The 22,705-nt window shown below is 40.1% G+C and overlaps 1 protein-coding gene across 1 annotated transcript; it reads right to left on the bottom strand.

Moving 5' to 3' along the window:
* Positions 1-530: 530 nt before the first annotated feature.
* On the bottom strand, positions 531-22,334 carry LOC139718839 (mitotic spindle assembly checkpoint protein MAD1-like). The gene is made up of 15 exons (XM_071630303.1): positions 22,259-22,334; positions 21,503-21,669; positions 20,376-20,558; positions 19,715-19,767; positions 18,802-18,873; positions 16,986-17,067; positions 16,418-16,548; positions 15,278-15,454; positions 14,070-14,156; positions 12,607-12,751; positions 11,503-11,700; positions 10,082-10,285; positions 3,898-4,111; positions 1,252-1,442; positions 531-686 (listed from the first exon to the last, which is right to left on the bottom strand). The coding sequence occupies exons 1-15, from the start codon at positions 22,332-22,334 to the stop codon at positions 531-533; spliced, it is 2,136 nt and encodes a 711-aa protein (XP_071486404.1).
* Positions 22,335-22,705: the final 371 nt, after the last annotated feature.

Raw genomic sequence — 22,705 nt, 5'->3', positions numbered from 1 at the left:
GTATACCATACACACATCACTTGACCTTATAGTTTCATCTTGCAAAAGCATCTTTCACATGCAGAACTGCAGCATGTGCACACTGTTCCCTCAGTGCTCATTATTTCCTTTTTTTCTGAGTTAAGTCTGTAAAGAGCATAAAGAGGCTTGTCACATGGAAGCTCGTCCAAGCATCCTCCTTTGGCTTCTTCTGATCTCTAACAATGGCTAGGTGAACCAGTGCGGTGTGAAGTGGGCATCTTGCTCCAGGACCCACCTCCAATCACACAGCTCCTGCATGTATAGGCAAAGTCTGAAATGGGAATCATAGTCCAGGGTTTGCCTAAAACCATAGCATGGCAGATTGGAGAAGTGTGAAAAGGGCAGCTTACTCCAGGATATCATCCAAGGTCCACATAATGCTGAAACTTGTCATTTTGTCACTGACATTCAGATGCCTTTACCAACAGATGATCTTCATTCCACTTAAGGTTTGATTTCACTTGGGGAAATAGTTATATGAAGTCCATCTGGATTTTCTGTGGCTCCAATTACCTCATGACTGTCTGGCGATTGAAGAGGTCAAGGGTCACTGAGCTCAGGAATGCTGGAATGCTGTCACCACGGAGCAGGAACTCCTCCACCATATCAGTGAGTGTGGATGAGAAGTCATTCTCCAGGAGATTCATCTCACCAGTTGGTGTCATCTATGCAAATGAGATAGATGGGAATACAGTGCACTACTGTTATAATGAACACGATTATAATGAAATTCCGGTTACAACAAAGTAAAAATTCAGGCTGTAACATTATTCGCTTTATGTATTTTTATTGTTCATTTGTTCAATCATAACGAAATTTCGATATAATTAAAGAAATCAGCTGGTCCAAAGGACTTCGTTATAACAGGAGTCCACTGTACAATGCTGAAGTAAAGGTCAAATGCTAAATCATAGTCTCCAAGTTTACAAATCAAGCTTTGAAAAAATCAAACAGGTTTTGTCCACAACATATTTAGGAGAATCAGCCTTGATAGGTCTTGTATGGTCTTTGCTCATTCTCTCACATGCTATATGATTTTCAGGACCTTTTCAGGACCACACTTACATACAAGAAAGAATATTGTATGGTGTACTGCAAAACCACCCACCACTAAGCTTTAGTTGCATTATCAAGCATTGCATTTGTTTTAAATGCCCAAGCCACTGTATGCCAAAGGTGTCTGCTGTACCTGCAGACTACTGTAGTCTTACAAAGCATTATTCAACTGACCTGAAAGTGTAAGATATCGTTTGGCGTCTCTGCATACATAGACAGCAGCTTGTACTGGTTGTTGGTGGGGTTGTCGATGCGGTAACCGGTGAGTCGGTAGCAGGCCTGCCGGAACTCCTGGATCTTTTGCGAGAAGACCTCCTTGAGACGCTGGTTGCGGAGCTCGGAGAGCTCTAGCTCCTTCTTCACATCTGATTGAAAGAGATGGACAGAGAGATGGTACACAAGTAATGCACTCTACACTTACAGACGGTGTTAGTGAGAATTATCCACCTGATGGTAACTATAGCACAGTCAGAAACACTAGAGGTGGTGATGAGCATGTTCATCCAACTGTTACAAAGTCACGCAGGGTGGATAATTTTACTAACAGCTAACAAAGTTGTGTGCATTATTTGTTTTGAAAATGGTGACAGAATTTTAGTTCCATTGCGGCTATTTTTGCAAGATTCCCAGGCCAGTACATACCAACTCCGAGCTAACAGAATCACCCAACTGCAATGCATTTGTAATACACAGTCAATGCAATTAAGCGCAGACTATCAGTTGTTAGTACTGGTCATTAGTACACTAACAAGAGACCCGCGGGTCTAGCGCTCACCTGAGTATCGCAAGTTCACCTTTCACGCGGTCACTAATCTAAATTATTCACAGCTCTACCAAAATTTGACCAGGCATTCTCAAGTAGAAGATGAAAATGTACAATAAGGGCCAAATTTTTTAAGATTCCTTAATTTAGGGGGATTGGGGTCCCCTGGGGCCCTCTGGGTGGGGCATGGTGCCCATTTTGATAAATTGAGATCCTGACCCCCTAGGGATGCTACCTGCCAAGTTTGACGAAAATCCATTATGAGGTTTTCAGGAAGAAGATGAAAATGTACAATTCAGGCCCCCATTTGGACCTTCCCAACCACCCACCCCTGCCCCCCAAATGGGCACCCCTGGATCTCCTATGAACAAACTTGAAACTACAGTCATTAATGAACTCACTCATAGTATTTCATCTTAGCTCTATAACTTCTAATTCTAGAGAAGATTTTTAAAGATTCTTTCATTTTGGGAGTTTGGGCCCCCTGGGGGCCCCCTGGGTGGGGCATGGTGCCCATTTTAACAAATTGAGATCCTAATCCCTTAGGGATGCTACCTGCCATGTTTGGTGAAAATAGGTAATGGGGTTCTCAAGAAGAAGATAAAAATGTACAATTTAGGCCCCATTAGGACCCCTCCTCACCCCCCTCCCCTGGGTCACAAGGGGGGCACCCCTGATTCTGCCATGAACAAACTTGAAACTACAGTCATCAATGTACTAACTCATAGTATTAACTTAGCTCTATCACCTCTGGTTCTAGAGAAGAAGATTTTTACAGATTCCTTAATTTTGGGGGGTTTGGGCCCCCTAGGGGCCCCCTGGGTGGGGCACGGTGCCCATCTTAACAAATTGAGTTCCTAACCCCCTAGGGATGCTACCTGCCAAGTTTGGTGAAAATGGGTCATGGGGTTCTCAAGAAGAAGATGAAAATGTACAATTTAGGCCCCATTAGAACCCCTCCCCACCCCCCTCCCCTGGGTCCCAAGGGGGGCACCCCTGATTCTGCCATGAACAAACTTGAAACTACAGTCATCAATGTACTAACTCATAGTATTAACTTAGCTCTATCACTTCTGGTTCTAGAGAAGAAGATTTTTACAGATTCCTTAATTTTGGGGGGTTTGGGCCCCCCTGGGGGCCCCCTGGGTGGGGCATGGTGCCCATTTTAACAAATTAAGTTCCTAACCCCCTAGGGATGCTACCTGCCAAGTTTGATGAAAATCGGTCTTGGGGTTTTCAAGAAGAAGATGAAAATGTAAAAAGTTTACGCACGACGGACGACGGACGACGGACGACGCACGACGCACGACGCACGACGGACGCCGGACGAAGGGCGATCGCAATAGCTCACTTGAGCCTTTGGCTCAGGTGAGCTAATGATCGGTAAAAAGTAGAGTGTGGCCTTTAGGCAAAATAACACACTGGTCATGAGATTACTCTTGGCAAATCATTGGACTACGATCAATATCACCAGTTTATAGCAGATATCAAATCAAGATAGTTTTTGGAGCTTCTCAGACCCTGCACAGCAAGAAGTGTCATCATCTTGTGGATGGTGGCATTGCTGCTGTTGCGGATGATGACTACATAGTACTGTACATGCTGTTATTTTCGCGTACAGATATATTCGCACATGAGGAGGTCACAGATATTTTTGCGAAATGTTGTTTTCGTGAATTGACGCAGACGCTAAAATAAATGCACTGGCACCCAAGACCTTTTTGCATGTTGTTAAATTTGCGATCCAACTGTTATTAGTGATATTCACAAAAATTAAACCCACGCAAAAATAACAACTTATACAGTAATGATGATTATCGTGATAATGCTAATAATGGTGATATGATAATGGTGATGACAGGATTGACAAGGCTAGTGACAATGAAAATGATAGCGTTGATGATGACGATGATGATGGTGTTGGTGTTGATGAGGATGGCAATTAGAAAAACAACAAATAACATGATGATAATGCCGATGGTGAAGCTGATGACAATGACAATAATCATCACAAATTCTGGATATGATAATGAGGTGGAGGGAAAAAAAAAACCAACCCTGTACTGCTCGCGTTTGCTCCTCCTTGATCTTATTAGCGATGACCTCCGTATCTCCTCTGTCTCCGGACTCTTCCAGCACCCTCACTCGCTGCCTCAGGGTCTCGCACTCCGCCCGGAGTTTCTCTAGCTCCTCCCCCTTCTGTTTCTTAGCAACAGCAGCAGGGTTCATGCTGAAGGACAGGATCTTGGTCTTGGTGGGGTCATAGTCTCCCTGTTCAGATTGAGATTAAAGTGATTTCTGATTAAAGTGACGTGTGAGCTGAACATTTCATAAGATGGTCTTCACGCATGATCACAGTGCTTGACATAAATGTGATCAAACATGCATGTATATCTCTGCTCAGGTCTTGCTTCCTATGTGGTTTACCAGCAATATGGTTCTACCAAAGGGATATTTCACAACATCGACCAGTGTGTGCATTACAATTTACAGATTTTTTTTTTTTTTAAATCTAGTAGGATTATTTCCAGGAAGCCACCATTTTTAAAGAGTAAAGAAAGAAAAAGGTCAACATGAATCAATTATGCACATCTTGATAAAGCAATGAAGGATATCAGAGAGGAAAAAGAGGCAATAAAATTTAACAATATATATGTGACTACCCTAAATAATGTTAAGAATTATCGGGCATGCGTCATTCAAAGTAGAATTGAACTTGCCATGGAATGTTTGCACATGCAAAACCAGAACTCACAGAAACTCTGGCAGATTGCCAGAAGAATGAGCCTGGGTGAAAGTGTGCATCTTCTCCCCCCATTTCCCCCCTCTCCTCCTTCCATCACCCTCTTCTGAAGGGAAGGGGACAACATCAGGTCAGAGATTGGTAAGGTACTGGGAAGGGAGGGTTTAATCTCTGGTGACATAAAATCACAAAGCAACCATGGCTGTGGTGCTGTGAGGAACGGTCACCAGTGTGATTATTATTATTATTATTATTATTATTATTATTATTATTATTATTATCATTATCATCATCATTATTATTATCATCATAATATTAATAATAATAATAATAATTATAATAATAATAATAATAATAATAATAATGATAATAATAATAATTATTATTATTATTATTATTATTATTATTATTATTATTATTATTATCATTATCATCATTATCACTATTATTATTGCTATTGTTATTATTATTATTATTATTATTATTATTATTATTATCATTATTATTACTACTACTACTACTGCTACTACTACTACTTAATAAACTGATTAATTAATTAATGTTTGTATTATTTTCTCCTTGTCATCCAGCACTGCTACTGGCTAAATGGTACATGTAGCTGCATGATATCTGATCACACTTAGAATATAATCAATGATTTGACTCATGCATTTCAGTTTAAAAAATGATAGGGTTAATTTTTGATGAGATGTAAAACAATGATCCCTGTTCGTTTGATGACATGTAGGCTACTTTAGTGTGCATTAAACATGATTGTAATATCCTTTTAGAAATGTGACTGCATTAACGGATACTACAATGACAGGTGCGTCTAATTATATGGTTCAAAATTCACCAAAATCAAACAGAAACTAGAAATGTTGCTAAGGCGACTGGTATGCCTCTGCCATAATGCATGGTTCTCCTAATAGGTCTATAGTACACTGTCTTGACAATGTGTGATGACAGTTTCACACAATTGGCAAAATATTAAAATGACAGGTTTGCCACAAATGTGCTGAATGTTCACTTTCCTAGAACTAGGTTCAATTGGATGAATGATTAAAACGTCAGAGTGCAGGCATTTGGGGAACTGATGATTTTTACTTGACTTTTGACCCTTTTATAAGTTTATGCATTGAGTAATTTTCAAGGTATTGAGAAAAAGTATGATTTCAGTATCAAATGGTAAAATAGTATTATCTAAACCTGGCCTTTGATCTTTGACCTCACAGTTCCAAAGAGAATCACTGTTAGGTAGAACATGCATAAATATGTAAGTTTCATTATGATACCTTGAGTTACTTTCGAGACATGGAGGAAAAAGTGCATTTTTGCACTTTCACTTGACCTTTTGACCTTTGACCTTTGACCTTTTGGCAAGAAACTTCCCACAGAATATATTATATTGGGTAATACATGCATACATTAAGTAAAGATAAAATCCTTCAGGCACTGCATAAATATAAGGAAAGTAGGGATATTTTGAGGAGTTGACCCTGACCTTTGACCCCCTGACCTTTGACCCCTGACCCCCAACTTCCCTAGATAATCACTGCCCATCGGTACACGCACAGGGCTCGACTTTAGCAGTGGCCCGGGTGCCATTGGCCACTAAAAATCGCTCCGGGCCACCAAAAAGTGACCATTCTGTGGCCCGGTTGGCCACTAAAAAATCTTAAGGCCATTAATAGTCATGACACACCGACTGGGTAGCCTTTTTCCCCATATTTTCCCCCCAACAAATCCATGAAATCACGCATACGCAAGCCTAAAACTAACGACTGTCTAGCGATGTCACGATTTCAGAAACTGTCAAACACTTACTCCGTGCAGCACCAATATTCGTACAGAAGCAAATCCATGTATATTCCAATACACAGTGTGTGTCTCGCCGAGTAATGTGTGGTGATAAAGCCAGTATTTCGGCAGTAAAAAGTAACGGCTACAGAAGAAACTGTCTGCCGTTTTCTGCTCGCGGTAAGCTGCCAGCAGGCGAGTCGATTGGTGCATGCTCCACATGTGGTAGAGCATAGCACAGTGCATACCTGGTATTCAGATAGATATAGTAGTAAAGAGTGGTGAACAGCAAGTTCACCCAGAAAAAAAAAAATCCACGATGCCAAGGTGCCAGACTGGGGAATGGGGAGGGGTGGAGAGACAGAGAGACCAATCAACAGAAGAAACCGCGCGTACTGGCGCATTCTTGGAGGTCATGAACTGTCTGGGGTCCAAAGAGATTTTCCCCAGTGAGAAAAATCTCTTTGCTGGGATCTTGGAGATGAACAGGGAAAGAATGTTTAATTATCAAAGCGAATTATCAGGGCGAAGACCCAGGATTACAAACGTAATGATTCTTTATTTCTTTCATTTAAGCTCCTTAAAATCACTCTCCTGCGGTTTTGAGGTGTTAGTAGAGTGTCAAATTTTTTGTGAAAACACAGATTTGACTTCCAGTGACAATAAAAGAATTGTATTTGTTTTGTGCAGAAATTTTTGTTTGTCTTTATCCTGACTAATATTCAAGTTCATATGAAATTTCTGACATCTTTACTGCTGCATCAACAGCCTAAAATAAATTACTGAAAGATTCTTAACGCATTTGAAATGTCAAATTTTGAGGATGCAAATGATCATCGGATGTAGATGATCATCATCCACATTGATTTGTACCCTCTAAATTTGCCATATCAAATGAATATAGTAGGCAATGTTTCAGAAATTTCTGAAGCTTTGTGAATATGAAATTTTTGGCAACCTTCCATTGGAACTTCAGGCATGATAAGCTCCTAAGATTCAGCAAAAACAACTCAACAGATCAGAGGTAAACTTCCTTCGAATTGAGAACTAGCACGCAGATTTCAGGGCGTGAGACACACAATGCTTTGAGATTGTCACTCGGGAAGTTCTCACAAACTCCAGGGGGTGTTTCATCAACGCTTGTCAGCGCTGACAACTGTTGGTGCTGACCAATTTAAGCAAAATCCTTGGTTTTGATTGGCTGAGATGCTCTGGTCACTGACTGCTACTATGGTGATTCAAGTTGTCAGCGCTGACAAATGATGAAACACCCCCAGGATCACCCCTCCCTGCCAACTCCAACATGTTGCTCCCCAACGTGCATGGTGAATCGATGCATGGCATCTCGATGTCACCGTCTATAGGTACCTGAGGCTGCTTTGTTTTTGTCTTGGAATATTTATTCATTTCTTGTCATGACATGAGTGTAGTAATCTTTTTGCATGGCGATGTACTCGTGATACTCAACTCGTCTTTTTAATGTTTTTCTTTGAGGCCAAAAGGAAAACAAAACAGTATCATGACGTTTTCAATTGTTCAAAAGGTCTGCTTTTGATAGCTCACAGACTAATCACCCATGCTCCCAGGCCCTCCATATCCATCGAGCAATTCACACGGGCGCACAAATTCCTTTGCCATGTGGTTTTGCCAGCCAGCTGTCGGAATGTGCTTTGAAGTACATGGCAGCCTGGCCTGGCTGGCATGAATGGGTGTCGAGTTTCAATCAATACCTATACTGTTGTTTTATTCTTGTATTAAAATATTCTGTTTCACCTGATAGAAACACTGAAATCAGGAATGTGTTAAAAGCTGTAGGGAAGAGGTTTTTGTTGTGTGTTGCAATATGTGTGTGTGTTGTTTTTTTAATCCTTTTTTTTCATATAGGATCGAGGCCAGGGTGGGGAAAGATAAGAGTGAAATGAGTACTAGTGCCTGATGAAAGGAGTCAGGTAGAGGAGAAGTGGAATAACCAATTAAAAGCATTTATGTAAACAAGAAGAAAAAATTTTGGTCTCAGTAATAGGCTCTGTGATTAATTAGATTATTTCTCCAGGTGCAGGCGGAGTCTTGGGCCCTACGCAGGTGGTTTATGTAGGCTACTGGGGGGGGGGGGGGGATAAGGAGTGCTGAGGAGCGCGGTACTAGTCCTCCTAAAAAATGAAGCCCTGATACTAGTAATTGGCCTCAAATATCCTATTTCTTTCTTTTTATCAACTTCACTTTCTTTTTTTTTTTCATTAAAACCTTGACATGCAAATGATTTTTTTTTGCACTATTTATATTTCCTGATTTTTTTTTCGGGCAAATGAAATTCCTGTTCGGGCAAATGTTTTGTAATAATTTGCAAATCTGCTTGCCCGACCAAGCAAGTGATTTAAAAAAAGTTATGTAGGAATCTTTAAACCATAACAATAAAGCATATATAACGGTCTGCAGTGTAAGCTACTAATTTTTGTTGTATTATGCAATAATACACGCCCTTCGATTGCAACATGAAAAACTGACAAAGCATCCGGGCCACCTAAAATTGCATTTGGCCACCCAAAATCATGGTTAAGTGGCCCGGCTGGCCACCTAAAAAAAAAAAGTTAAGGGCAAGCCCTGCATGCATATATACTAAGTTCCATGAAGACACCTTGAACCATTTGCGAGATATGGAGAAAAACATGAAATTTCAACTTTTTGACTTGACCTTTGACCCTTGACCCCGTGACCCTAAAATCCAAACAAAGTATTATCCCCCCATGATATACCCTCATACCAAGTTTGATGTAAAACCACCATACGGTTCTTGAGATATCGACAAAAACAAAACGGGATGGATGTACGGACGGACGGACAGATGTACGTACGTACGTACGGACGGACGGACGACCCGAAAACATAATGCCTCTGGCCACTTCGTTGGCAGAGGCATAAAAAATACTCAAACTCAGACAAATAAGACAATCTAAATCTTTCTTCTGTCATTGTGTACATTAATAGAAAAGGTCTCAATCTTTGGTTATCTCTGCAACTTTGCACTTGTTTCCGTAATTTTTTACCCTTTATCAAAAATGTTTGTGTGTGTGCACGTGCATGCACTTTTCATTTATGTGTGACAGTGACACAATGTTTGGTTCAATGTAGCTACAAAGTACTGTAATTTGTACAATGGGCTCCCACAGTCAGACTTGCCATCAGCATTCCCAATAGACACACACATACACATCTTAACACACATGCACAAACACATACACTTACAAAGGACACCACGATGTAATTTTTAACAAAGCACCCCATCTTACATGATTCTGCTATCACAATTTGCAATATATTGTTTTGTCGTGTGAACACTGACATTGATGGAGACATGCATTGATTTGTCATATCGACAAGCCGTTGATCGAGACTTCAATTGAGGGCACAAGTTCAAGAGTACTGGCGTGTTGTTGGGGTAACTGACAAGACCATTTTTGGTGAAAAACACTTTTTGGGATTAATTGTCAGACAATTAGTTAAAAGATGTCTTGTCCAAATCCTAGCTATCTTACCCCAGAAATGAAGCTACCACGGCACGCCAAAGGAAAGGTGATCTTATTTGTTATAGTGCTTTAGCTGCCATGCTTTTTAGCTCTCCTGAACATTTGACTTTTGGAGATACGAGGTCTTGTCCCCAAAGCTAGTGTTCTGAGAAAGAGAGAGAGAGAGAGGGTTACCTTCAGTGCACTCCTTTCCATGTGCAGCTCTAGACTCTCGTTCCTCTCAGCCAGAGTCTTGCATCTCTCTTCCAGTGCTGCCACCTTCCCCCTCAGCTCCTCCACCTCGTCCGACGGGATGACGCCAGAGAGGGCGTCCTTCTTACCAATGGCTGCCTGGGCGCTGGTCAGCTCCTCTCGCACATGCCTCAGCTCTAGCTGCAGCTGCACGCACGAAGGAAGGAGAGGCAAAGATTGAGAGGACTGAGAAAAGTGATACTATCGGTTCTTGTTGCCAGGGTCACCAAGCATCTTATACCATTACTGTCTGGGTAGTCTAGTAAAAGATGATGTGATGCTTTATAAGGTATGGAAGAGATGTTATCCTTCTTAGCACTTTCTTATCACCAACTCCCAGCTCTCCTGTTGTTCATGCACAAAATATCAAAATCACGATTAATGTTTTTGGTCAATGATTCAGAAACTTACACCCTTTGCCTCCTAAATACAGAAGACAACATTACTGGGCTATTGCAACAACAAAAAAATGTTCTTATTACGAAGGATAAAATAATTTTGCTTTGAAAGCATGCCAAAGAAATATATGGTAGACTTGTGGAAGGTAAGTGGAGAGCAGTAAGGCCATGACATCATCTACTCATCACCTTTGTATGTGTGGATGCAGCTAATATGACTTATTTGGAAAAGTCGTAAAATTTCACAATGCCGCAACTCTCTTATTAAATGTGCAATTTTGATCAGCCCTCTACTGTTCCATTCACCTGACTGTACTCTATCTCTCAAAGCCAATTTGTACATTCTAGTGTGGTGTCTTACTGCACTCTGCAGGAATCCCTTGCACGGATACTGGTTAGTCATGATGTCATTTGCCACAAGAAAAGCTTGAATAAAACTTGTCATCCAAAACAAAATGTTTCTCATTTCTTCATCACTTCTTTCTCTTACCACCATGATTTTCCAACCTTCTCCCTCTCTTCCCTCCTTTCTGGTTCATCTTTCTCATCCCACTGACATTGAGCCCTTTACCTGATTTTCATTCTATTCTTCCTTACAACTGTCCCTGTTTCCTATTCTCCGATCTTCATAAGTTCAACCTCAAATTCCAGCACACTGCTGTTGTTGGACTTTCACTATTTGCCTTCCTTACAATCTCCCCATGTCCATTTCCTCCTAAACTCTCCTCTTTCTAGGTTCTCCTTTCGCCAAGCATCAGTCCTTTCAAAGACTACATACATGTGGTGTTACCGCAAAGCTCTCTTCCTCAGCTACATCACCATGCAAACTTTTAAACAGCAAAACATGTCTCTCTCTTTTGTTAACATTCAAACAACACATGAAGACTGCCCTCTAAGTCCTTATCTATTTTGGGTTTTGTTTCATTTGTGTTTTTTTTTTTCTAGTGATCGTGGGCACACACTGACCTGTTGAACCTGCAGCCGGTACTGACCGGCCTCTGCGTTGGCCTGCTTGACCGTCTCGTCCAGCTGCTCGAGCTGGCGGTGGCAGGCCTGGGCATTCTCTTCAGCCTGTTTCAGCCGGGCGTTGGCCTGAAGCTCAAAGCCGGAGTGGGTCACCTCGGTGTCGTAAGAGTTGAGGATCTGGCGCATACCGTCTCGCTCCTGGTGGTTGGAATCAGAGAAGGAATTTGCTTTTAGCAGAACTGAACTCTTCGGATTAATGACATTTGCTTTAAGTTGCTTCTATTGCAACTGAGTGGCAATTTTCTCTTCATAGACATAAATCAATGCCAGAATCATTAATTTGAATAGATATGCAGTACTTACAGCTATAAGGGATCAAAACCATCACTTGCAATCGGGCAGAAGGTTGGTGGTCTATGGTCTAATGGATATGATGTCTGTCTAGTACTCAGGAGGTCATTTGGTCAAGTCCAACCCAAGTATGTATGCCCATTATTTTCAGGAACACCAAATAATCAGTGTTAATTCAAATTAAAGGCAATTTGTCAATCAGTTGCAATAACAACTTGATTCTTGTCAGCAAAATAATGCAACTTCTTCTCTTCTCTGAAAGTGTGACAACAAAAGCCAACAGTTATTTTCCTTTCCTCTTCCCCTCTCTCCTCTTGCTAGTCTATTATCTGTCACTCTTAACTTCTTTTCAATGCTTCACAAGAGGTTGCCAGCCAACTCAGATTAGAGGTAACTGCATGATGTGATGTACAGTCTATATATGTTATATTCCTACATCCCAACATAGGAGAGCACTATGCCATCCTACACAAGGATTGACATGATCAAGATCACTGCTTTATTACTTCACGTGTAAACTGCAAACCCAAGAAACTGAGGTGACAAAAACAATAACTATCTATGTTTCATATCTGTGAAAACCAAGAAAGTCAAGTGTGTAAACTAATCTGAGTTTCCAGTAAATTGTATGCCTATCCTAAAACTAACACATATTCAGGCTTCATTTCACCATCTGCTTCTTTGAATGCAAGAGATAATATCCATTCCTTGCTAAAGCTCTACAAAATAGTACAACGTTCATTCATATCATACCTTAGTCAGCATGAGTAGTCTCCTCTGCAGTCTTTTGACTAAATCATCTTGCTGCCTGTTATGCTCCTTTTCCTTCAGAAGATCCTGGCTGATGGAGACTAGTTTCTCACTGGTGGCCTTGTATGCCTCTTCATTTGCATGGGCACTGGTTGCAATATGAGCAGGGAACAAGATGAGCAGGAGGCAAAAAACAAAACAAAAACAACCCCCCCCCCCCCCCCCCGAAAATGAAGAACATACATTTAGCAAATATGCATTCACTGAAAGTCATGGTGTGTAGTAAAAAGAGAGAGAGATGTACAACTCCTTGAGATATTCTGCAAAGAAATAGCAACTGCTGTGTTAATAATACTCAAGTTGGAAACATGCAGCAATACTGCTAATGCCATATCTATGATCTGCTTTTCGATACTGCAAGTGAATTGATCATGTATACAATTTAAGTCCACATGATCAAGAAAGCAAGGTGATCAATATACAACTGTAAGCAATGAAGGAAACATAGAGTAAAGGAACAAAGAAAGAAAACTGAATACCAGTAAAAAGGGAGGATGTACATATGGTAGGCACCAAACACAAGAAATTTATAGTGCATTTATTGAAAGCATTGATTTATCACAAAGCTGCTAATGTCTGCACATGCACAAATCAGATTGCACACAAACTTGGGCACCAGCCCATAGGGTGAATCTGAGTGAAGATATGCATCTTATCCATCCTATCCCCCTTCCCCCATCCCTCCTGCCACCCCTCATCCCCAAGGGGGGAAGACAGTCGGCAGGTTGAGGAGGGGGTTGGGGTACTGGGAGGGGAGGGTTTGATCTATGGTGACATAAAATCACAAGGTACCCATGGCTATGGGGATGTGAGGAACGGTCACCAGCAGGAGACTATTGGGCAATATTTCATGAATAGTAAAAATATAATCATTATAAAAATATTACGCACAAAATCATGGAAACACTGTTCCTTGGACTTGATGGGTAAAACGTGAATGATAATCATGAAGATAATCATACAACCAACTTTATACAGTGCATATCACTTGAGTATCTTTGCACTTGAGAATAACATATGACAAGTGCGTGGGTAGGCTACAGATTTACACTGAATGCCAATTTTAACTAACAAAAAGCCTTCTTAAATAGGAAAGCTTCTACAGTTTTCATAAATGCATCTAACATCTGCATCCTAAATATACAATCTGGAACATTGCTCCATAGCACTGCAGAGGCAGCAAAGAAATGAATGTGATCCATAACATTTTGTACTAATTTTGAGGGAAACAAGAAGTGAATGGGGAAATGGCACGTACAAAGCATGCTGACAAAATTTAAGAAATATTATATTCTTAATATGAAGAGAATAATTTCTCCATTTGGATGAAGAAAAGGGTACTAAATATGATAAACATCCATCAGCTGAAAGCTCAGCACATGAAAAAGGGATGAGTGCGAACCCACCTTGCCATATACTGTCCTTGCTGCTCCAAGAGACTCACTTGCCCCCTCTGGAGATCCGTTATTTGCTGCACCATTTCTGAAGGAGACCTGCAACCAGAAAATGATAAACAGATACTGCATACACAATATATTTCCCAGTGTTTCTATTTTTAGTAGCAAATGCTGCAACTTAACTGATATTTGCAAAATCAACAACACACACACAAAAAGAAAAGAAATGTTCCACAATAAACAAATGCACAGTGTTTCATCTCCCAGGTGGGATATCACTCAAATTTTTCCTCTTGAAAAAGGTGATGATAGATGATATGATGATCAAACATTTCCACAAAATCCTTGTGTGTGTTAAAGGCATAATTTACCATTTGTAGATGAATAAAAAACACAGCATTAGTGCTTCAAAATAGTTCTAAAATGTGACTTAGGGATAGAAACAACCAACGTAAAAATTTGAATCAGTATAATCGATGATAAGTCTTGCTAAATATACAAAATGTGAACAATATTTGTACTAAAAATGTTTCCAGACTAAACCGTCTACAGTTATGGTTTATTGAGAAAAGCAGTGATATCTCCCTATATTTTAGGCTTTACTGCGAAAATTTTATACGGTAGGATGTTTTATGATACAACTGACCTACACATATGCATCAAAAGTGGTATCTTGAAAATTTCTAAAATCACTGCTCCCAAAGGTAAACAGGACCTTTAACTGTTTGCAAACAAAATGTAGGTATGCTGGCTGTATGCACACAATGACAGACGCTATCATATATTGAAGAGGAATACATTTGCAACCAATCATTTATGCCGCATTTTCACAATAGCTGCAGGCAAACTCTTCATAGCTATTGGCAAAGTTATGATGAAGCAATAGCACTGAGAGAACACACTATGATACATGTATACGAGTTGATTTTGCTGAATACTAATTGCCCAATGAAATTTTGGATCAGTATATTTTCTATTTCTTAACATAATCTCACATGTAACACACAATTCTAGCATTGTACAGTCTTCCTAGGAAGGAGCTTACATACACCAAGCTTGACAAGCACTAACAAGATATTCTTGTACCTGCTTATTTAAGGTGAATCCCCAACTTTTCCACGAAAGTATGAATTATGTCAGAATATGATGCCAAATTTGTGATACGACAGTGACGATACCCTGTTGCCATGGAAATAGGAGAATGGGGAGGTACCTACTTGGGTCTGCTGGGTTGGTCCCCACTGATGGTCTCCCACCGATGGAGCCGTGCCTTCAGGTCCTCGTTCTCCACCTGGAGACGGGCAAACTCTGTGCACCTCTCTGAGGCTCTGGCCAGCTTCGCCTCTAACCCTGTCACCTTCTCCTTCAGAAGGGCGTTGTTCTCCACGGTCTCCCTGCAAGAAGGCAGCATGTCACTCTTCTCAACAATACTTGTGAACAACAGCAGAAAATACATCAGATCACTTGGAAAGCCAAATGGTGTCATAGGTTATGGTGAGCACTACAAAAAAATCTTTCAACAGGAAGGTTTGAAGTCCATAAATGAATCATTCACTTTTTTCATATGATGGATATGCCAATCTCAAACTGAAGAAAATAATCAGTCTGTCCTTGTAATTGCATTCTTTTTTTAATCACAGATTACACAGGGATAACAGAAAATATTCCAATAAAAATGCATATGTAATACTTTTCAAACTCCTTTTTAAAATTTGTTTATAGCAGAATAGCAATACTTCATAATAAACATATCCCTGAATTTGTTGCTGACTTCAGTTCTTCGGTATTCTTCATGATGAATACTAAAAATAAAAACAAGATATATATGTATGTTATTCTTAATATACCTTTAACTTCAATTACTCAGTCATCAAGTTCATCTTTCTTTAATATGTTTACACCAAATCTCACAAATTGATTTCACTTATATGGATAATTCATTGAGTGACAACTTAGTAAAAGTATTGATTGGTATCAATTTCACCCATGTATTATCAAAGTCACATTTTGATATACTGTAAAACATGATATATTCGCGGCACGAAATTTTCGCGAATTGGAGCCGACGGCCTATTTCCTGGCAAGAAATTTTCGCGAATTGCCTCTTGCGTTCAATGCATATAGTGTAGATAGGAAATTTCGCGTGCATTTTAATTTCGCGAATCTTGGCGCTCGCGAAATTTGCGAAATTAAAATGCACGCGAACATTTCTCGTTATACAGTAGTTGTTTTCTCAGTCTCAATTAGCACTTCTCATAGAAACACAGCCAAAGGTGGAGGGTGCTCTTTATCATGAAAGAGCGACCTAAGATTCACAAGAATATGAAGCACCATAGACACTATTCACACAAATCTACCTGTAGAAAGCATTCTCGTGCTTGAGCCGTGAGATCTCCTGCTCCAGCTTGGTGACTTTCTGAGCGTTGGCCTGGACGGCCCTAGCAACCACCGCACCATCCTCCTGATCCCGTATCTGCTGCTCCAACATCTTCCAAGAGAAACGGAATTGAAAATAAGAAACAACAATAACAGTCAGCCAATAGCGACAGCTGCCATGAAGTGAATCTTTTTCATGCAGTCTACATTGAGCAAGAGTAAAATGTTCTAGTACATGAATAAGAGTTTGACTGCTGGGTACAATGTATTATATACTGTATACCTGGTGCACTTTATGATGTTTATATTTCTGTGACTTTTGCAAATTGGCTGGTATTTGTGAAATTAACAACATGCAAAAATACTACCTCCCATAACACAAATGCCTAGTAAATCATATCTAAGCTGTATAAACACTATCTTTTCTACCGACAAGGGATATTAATTTCTTATTTTTTTGCGTGGTGAGCGCTCCCATGATATGGTAAGAATACTTCTTACATCAGTCAATATTTCTGTATGGTGATGTGATAACAATACTGACCCTACCTTTATTTTATACTGTGCAGCCACCAGCTCTGACTTGTATTCCTCCATCGCCCTGCGCTGACTGGAAGCATCAATGCCTCTCCTTGAAGGAAAGAACACATCAAAAACCAACTGATAAGTGGGATTAATACATTGCCAAGCATAGAGCAGAACAGATGAAATCTGTATGAATAACTTATCTTACTTATATAACTGTATCATGGTGATGGCAGACTTGATGTTGGAAAACTACAACCAAAAACTTGTACTGATGAAGATTGCTATATGACATGCTCAGATGAGTTACACAAGTAATTTTTAAGCATATACGTGTACATAAGGACATACAGATAATAACATTGGGACCTGATATTTTAAATAATTATCATCTGGAGAATTCCTCAATGACTGACTCCGAACAATATAACGTCGGTAGTGCGTCCGCGCCGATTGGCAACGACACTTTCCTGCCATCAAATCAGAAGAGCTGATGAAGCGTCCTGAATTGGCCTTGAACCATTCTCAGAATTGAAACAGTAAGTTCAGTTGAATCGATTTAATTTTGTACCTTTAAGGAACGTTATCTGGATGAATCAGAACTTACACCAATTGATCATTGCAACATAATTTCAAACTGGTAGTGCATTGTATCTAATTCAAGTACAACGAGAAACAAGACACAACAACATGTCCCAGTTATATAGTACAACTGACTAGCTTTGGAAAACTGTATACGCCAATATTTTCGCGTACAGATATTTTCGCGAATCACGGTATCAGTGGCATTTTCGCGTGTTGTTAAATTCGCGATTGATACTAGTACAGGTAGTAGAAGGGTCTACTGCCAAGCCCGAGAAAGACGTTCAAACACTTGCTAACGTACTCGTAATGTTTTTCCATTTGCATTGTGACTTCCCATACGTGAAAATAGAAAAGACACAGTAGAAGATTTATAAAATGAAATAATTATGGGAACTTGCAGTGAGACACTCACACACGGCATTCACAAGTACTCAGTAGGCCTACATTTTACCTACCTAATGTTGCAACAAATAGATAGACGACAAAGTTTCAGAGCTGCGCTAGCGCTAGCGAAAGTTTTACATGCATCCTATTATTCACGGCCCTGTCGCTGTATATACACAAGTGTCGCGCTAGCGCACAGTGTCTGGTCGATCGGGCTAACATGCATCCTAACTTGCGCACACGGCGTCTGGCCGGGCTACATGCATCCCTACCTAGGCCTCACCCAACAACCACGTCGAGCCGGTGTTCGTTCGCTTAGGGTAACGTAGCACGGAGATTGCACAGCCACATTAATATGTTTAGCATCGTACTGCACTGCCACAATCGGTTGCACCGTAGCGTAGGTACTAGTAATATAGTATGTGTACATACTGTACTGGCCGGTGTAACAGTCGCGTTCTGGTCCAGCCAGCGTTGGATGCATTTTGTCATCAATTTGTACATAAGGTATGACGAGGTAATATTTTCGTGTGTCTTTAATTTCGCGATCAGCCCGAAGCTCGCGAAATTCGCGAAAATAAAACCCTCGCGAAAATAACGGCGTATACAGTATTTTATTTATCAATTTCTTTTGTCAGTAATGTGTATTCTTTTTTAATTAAACCTGAAGAAAGTCAGGTGTGCTCTATCCCAAAGACAGAGTCTGAAGTACAGCTCTACAATAATTACAGATTAAAAAAAAATGAGCCCACAGACAAGCTTTCCCTAATGTTTTATACAATAAATTGTCACTTTCCTGAAGAGGAGGGAAAAATATAAAGAAGACAAAATGAACAAAACAGAAGAAAGAGTGTTTCAGAGTGAAACTCACTTCATGTGATATCTGAGCTGGGCATCTGCATTCTCTAAGTCCACTCGCAACAGCTTCATCTCCGAATCTTTCCTAGACGACAGGGAGAAGAAGGCCAACTTAAGACTTGGCAGATTTGTTTGTTTGTCTGCAGTACCAATGAAAAGGTACCTAAATACGATATAGCCTGTCACATCACACCTAGTTTAACATTTGATCTGCAACTCAAGATTTTTTTTTCCACCATAGTTTTAATGCTTGACAGGATAAAGTACAAGCGGCTTGCATGACTGAACTTTGCAAGCAACTCCTGAAAATTCCTTCACATACATTTTACAACACTATGCCAGGTTTCATTTGACAGAGTAATACTTCAAGGAAAAGAAGGGGTAAGCATCAAGCTCAGAACAATCTGAAAACATTTCAAAAGTCTCATGATAATGAAAATTTGAAGCTAAATGAAGCTGATAATCACGCTTTGAAGCTTTTCATAGAGGAAACTGCACCAAACGATTTACTAAACCTTCAGCATTGACAAGTGATTTTGTTTTAACCCTGATTTTCAAGTGCAGGGTGGTCCACGAGGGGCTTCAAGATGTCGCTGCAACATGCTCAAAAGCCAGCAACATCCTCAAGAATTCGCAACAGGTTCAAAATAAAATGTATTCAAACATGTGAAAAACATGTGAAAAACATAATTAAACATCAAACCACCTGGTACTTAGATATTTGTGTGAAAACAAAAACAAAAACGAGAGATAACATTGAATGTAAGCAGTACAAAGAGAGAGAGCTGCAAAATATTGCATACTACGTGCTCGTGATGTGCGCACCGCACACACATACAATTTCTGTAATATACTCAGATTCTGAGCTTGCAACATGCTCAAATTTCAAGTTGTGGACTTCCCTGAAGTGTATCTTGTTCACTTACCTGTTGATGTCATTGGTGAGCTTGGAGATGCTATTTCGACTGCTGATCTGAAACTGTAAAGGAATAGGAAAGAAACATATGTGTAAGGCGGTACAATAACTAGAAACATTGCAGCAGAAATCGGACTGTCCAAATCAGAGTATGATAAAGAGAAATGGAAAACAGCAATTTCAAGCTACAAATATAACTTTGAGGTTACCCACAACTGTAACAAGTACCTGCAATATGGGTTTTTGAAGTGTTGTTGTTGTTGTTGTTTCAAGCTTTTAGACCTATTTCATTCCAAATTATGATATTACGGAAATATATATCACAACAGAATTAGTCTATCTGAGTCAATACATGGAAAACTAAGATATACACAATGCATTTGTTACTTGTCACATGAAAACAACCTTAACTACTCTTTCCTTCAATGACTTTTTTGCATCACTTTGGGGTCATTTTGATTGAGTTCTTCAGACCAAGGAGTTTCATTGTAAAACTGAAATAATCTTAATTAACCACTGTAACAATAATATGCAATTTTGATATAACTTGAAACTATAACTTTCAGGAAAGTATTTATTTATTTATTTATTTATTTTTTTTTTTGGGGGGGAGCTTTTGCACCCCTGGCAAGACTCCCAATTTTACATATCTGGAGATGAAGTCTGCTCACATCCTGCATTAATGTCTCCAACTTGAGTTTCTGCTCCCGGAGTTCCTGTATCTGCTCGTCGTACTGTCTCCGCATCCCTGCCTTGGTGCTCCGCTCTTCTTCCAGCTCTCGCTTCATCCTCTTCTCCTGGTTCACGATGAACTCAAGCTGGCGCTGAAGCTCCTCGACGGTGTCCATCTTTTCCTGTTGCGTGGGCATCAAGTGAGAGTAAGATTCTAATTGAAGGGGGATCTGTGTCTCTGATAGTTTGCATCAAGTCTATTTTAAGGCGACATATCATGTACACAAAACACAAAATGTAAAGTACCAGGTAATGTCATACAATAAGAGGGTAATGTTTCTTCAAGTTAGCAGGACACATTTGTTAATACAGGCAAAGCTGCACTCATTCTAAATGGGATATAGTAGCACAAAATTCTGCATCAAATGCATACTATATAAACTTCTCAAAATTGTTACCAATTCACCAAAATATCAAAAAGTTCAATTTTGAAGCAACAGGGAGTGGGTGAAGATAATCATTTTGTAATTGCCATATTACTATGACACTCGATACAGACCTTATAACAGAAAATTATTTCCATAGTACAGTGTACAAAGAAATGACGCAAAAGCTCTAAGAAAATTGCAGCCGGGCCCCCATACAAGCTCTTGCATGCAGATACAATGCACCAGCCCCAGTGAAATAGCAGTCCAAACACCAAACACTTGAAACTACAGTATATAATCCATCATTGTGAAAGACCCGGTAGCATGGATATACCATGGAGTGGAAAGGCTGGCCCGGCTTGGATATAATCGAGAATCTCCTTTACAAACTGTGTACAGCTTTATCACTGAACCCTTTGTAAGCACACACACACAGCTGAAGAATCTCGATTGGAGTCGACCATTACCAATGAGCTTTCGCTTCCATACACATATTCACTGACAAGGGCTATTAAAGTGGTTTTCGAAAGTACCTCATGCGGTCAGTAAAGGAAGATTGATTCAATCCACCCATGTCTCCTCATGCCACTAGGTCTTTAACCCGTTAAGGATGGACTGATTTTGCTACAAACACGCATTTCCCACAGACACTTGGCCAAATATACTCGGGACTCATCCTCAACGGGTTAAGGGCGTACCTGTAGCTGCTTTTTGAGTTTCTCCTCTCCCTTGTCCGCCTCCAGCCTCGCCCGCTTGCTGCTGGTCTTCATCATCTCCATCTCCATCTCCAGGTTGGCGATGCGGCTCCGAGCCGACAGGAGGTCACCTTGTCTCTCGCGGGTATGCTGGTCCCGCTTCCTCTTCTCTGCGTGTGAAGGAAAGGGGCCAGTGAGTCCCATCATTAGTTTTCAGAATATGTTGCGTGTAAATGAAATCATACAGACACTTACAATGATGTCATTATGATGGTTATTCTGGTTTTTGCTTCACTTCTGAAGATTATTGCACTACACAGCATTTTCTAATGTGAATGTTGAAACACTGGTATAAAATCATTTGCAAAGACAAACAATAGCATCAGTTGTTCTTTGCTGAATAGAAATATTGTTGTAGTCTATTACAAATATCATTCAACTGACTATGCCCTTGTCGTAATTCTCATACTTGCAATTCATACCCTATTTCTGTGAAAGATATTCATTCTTTCCATTTTTCATCAGGATGAATGCAAACCTAAAACATCACACTCACAGGATCATTCCTAAGCCTTATCCAGGGGCGGATCCAGGAATATCCGTAAAGGGAAGGCGCCTTTACAAAATTAAATGGGGGACAGCGTGCACCCCCAATTCATTCTTTAGAAGTTCTTTTGTCTTAACAAAAAATGAAGAGGGGGCATGCGTACTGTGCGCCCCCTCTGGATCTGCCACTGTTATCACAAGTTTGGTTCTTACCGATATCTTTGGCGATGAAGCTCTCAAACTCTCCCATCATCCGAACCACCATGGTGTTGTCTCCTGGACTCTCCATTCTTAATGAGCTCTTCTGTCAGCAGTCTCAGTCACGCAAAGTCTACTGAACACTAAAAGAGTAGTAAGCACATACATAACCTAACTGTGCACTGTATACATCATATATTTAGCAAGGGTAATCTTTCGCTAACTGGGACTCATTGACAATTTTGCAAGTGATTGAATTTGTCATGGAGTACAGTACCGAAAGGAGACATGTATGTGTGCATGTCACACTTTAATATGTTGGAATGAGAGTTCATACTTTAGCGTGTTTTTAAATTCGCGAATAGCATCCCACTCGTGAAATTCGCAAAAAATATAAACCTTAGAAATATTCAGCGTATACAGTAATTGCACACTTCTGTGGTTGGAAAAACTGACGTCTAA

Source organism: Diadema antillarum, unplaced genomic scaffold (assembly GCF_040938485.1).
Source record: "Diadema antillarum isolate AM-2024a unplaced genomic scaffold, OU_Dant_1.0 scf00000100, whole genome shotgun sequence".
Taxonomy (NCBI): domain Eukaryota; kingdom Metazoa; phylum Echinodermata; class Echinoidea; order Diadematoida; family Diadematidae; genus Diadema; species Diadema antillarum.
Note: the sequence above shows the minus strand (reverse complement) of the source record. Positions and strands in the feature narration are given on the sequence as shown.

Bases quoted from the DNA above. Each gene is read 5' to 3' on its own strand.
- LOC139718839 (XM_071630303.1), bottom strand. From the start codon at position 22,334: ATGGAGAGTCCAGGAGACAACACCATGGTGGTTCGGATGATGGGAGAG. The intron at 19,768-20,375 runs GTGAGCAGACTT...ATTCCTTTACAG, and splicing joins TGGAGACATTAATGCAGGAT to TTTCAGATCAGCAGTCGAAA. The intron at 17,068-18,801 runs GTGAGTTTCACT...CTTTCCTTCAAG, and splicing joins CAGCTCAGATATCACATGAA to GAGAGGCATTGATGCTTCCA.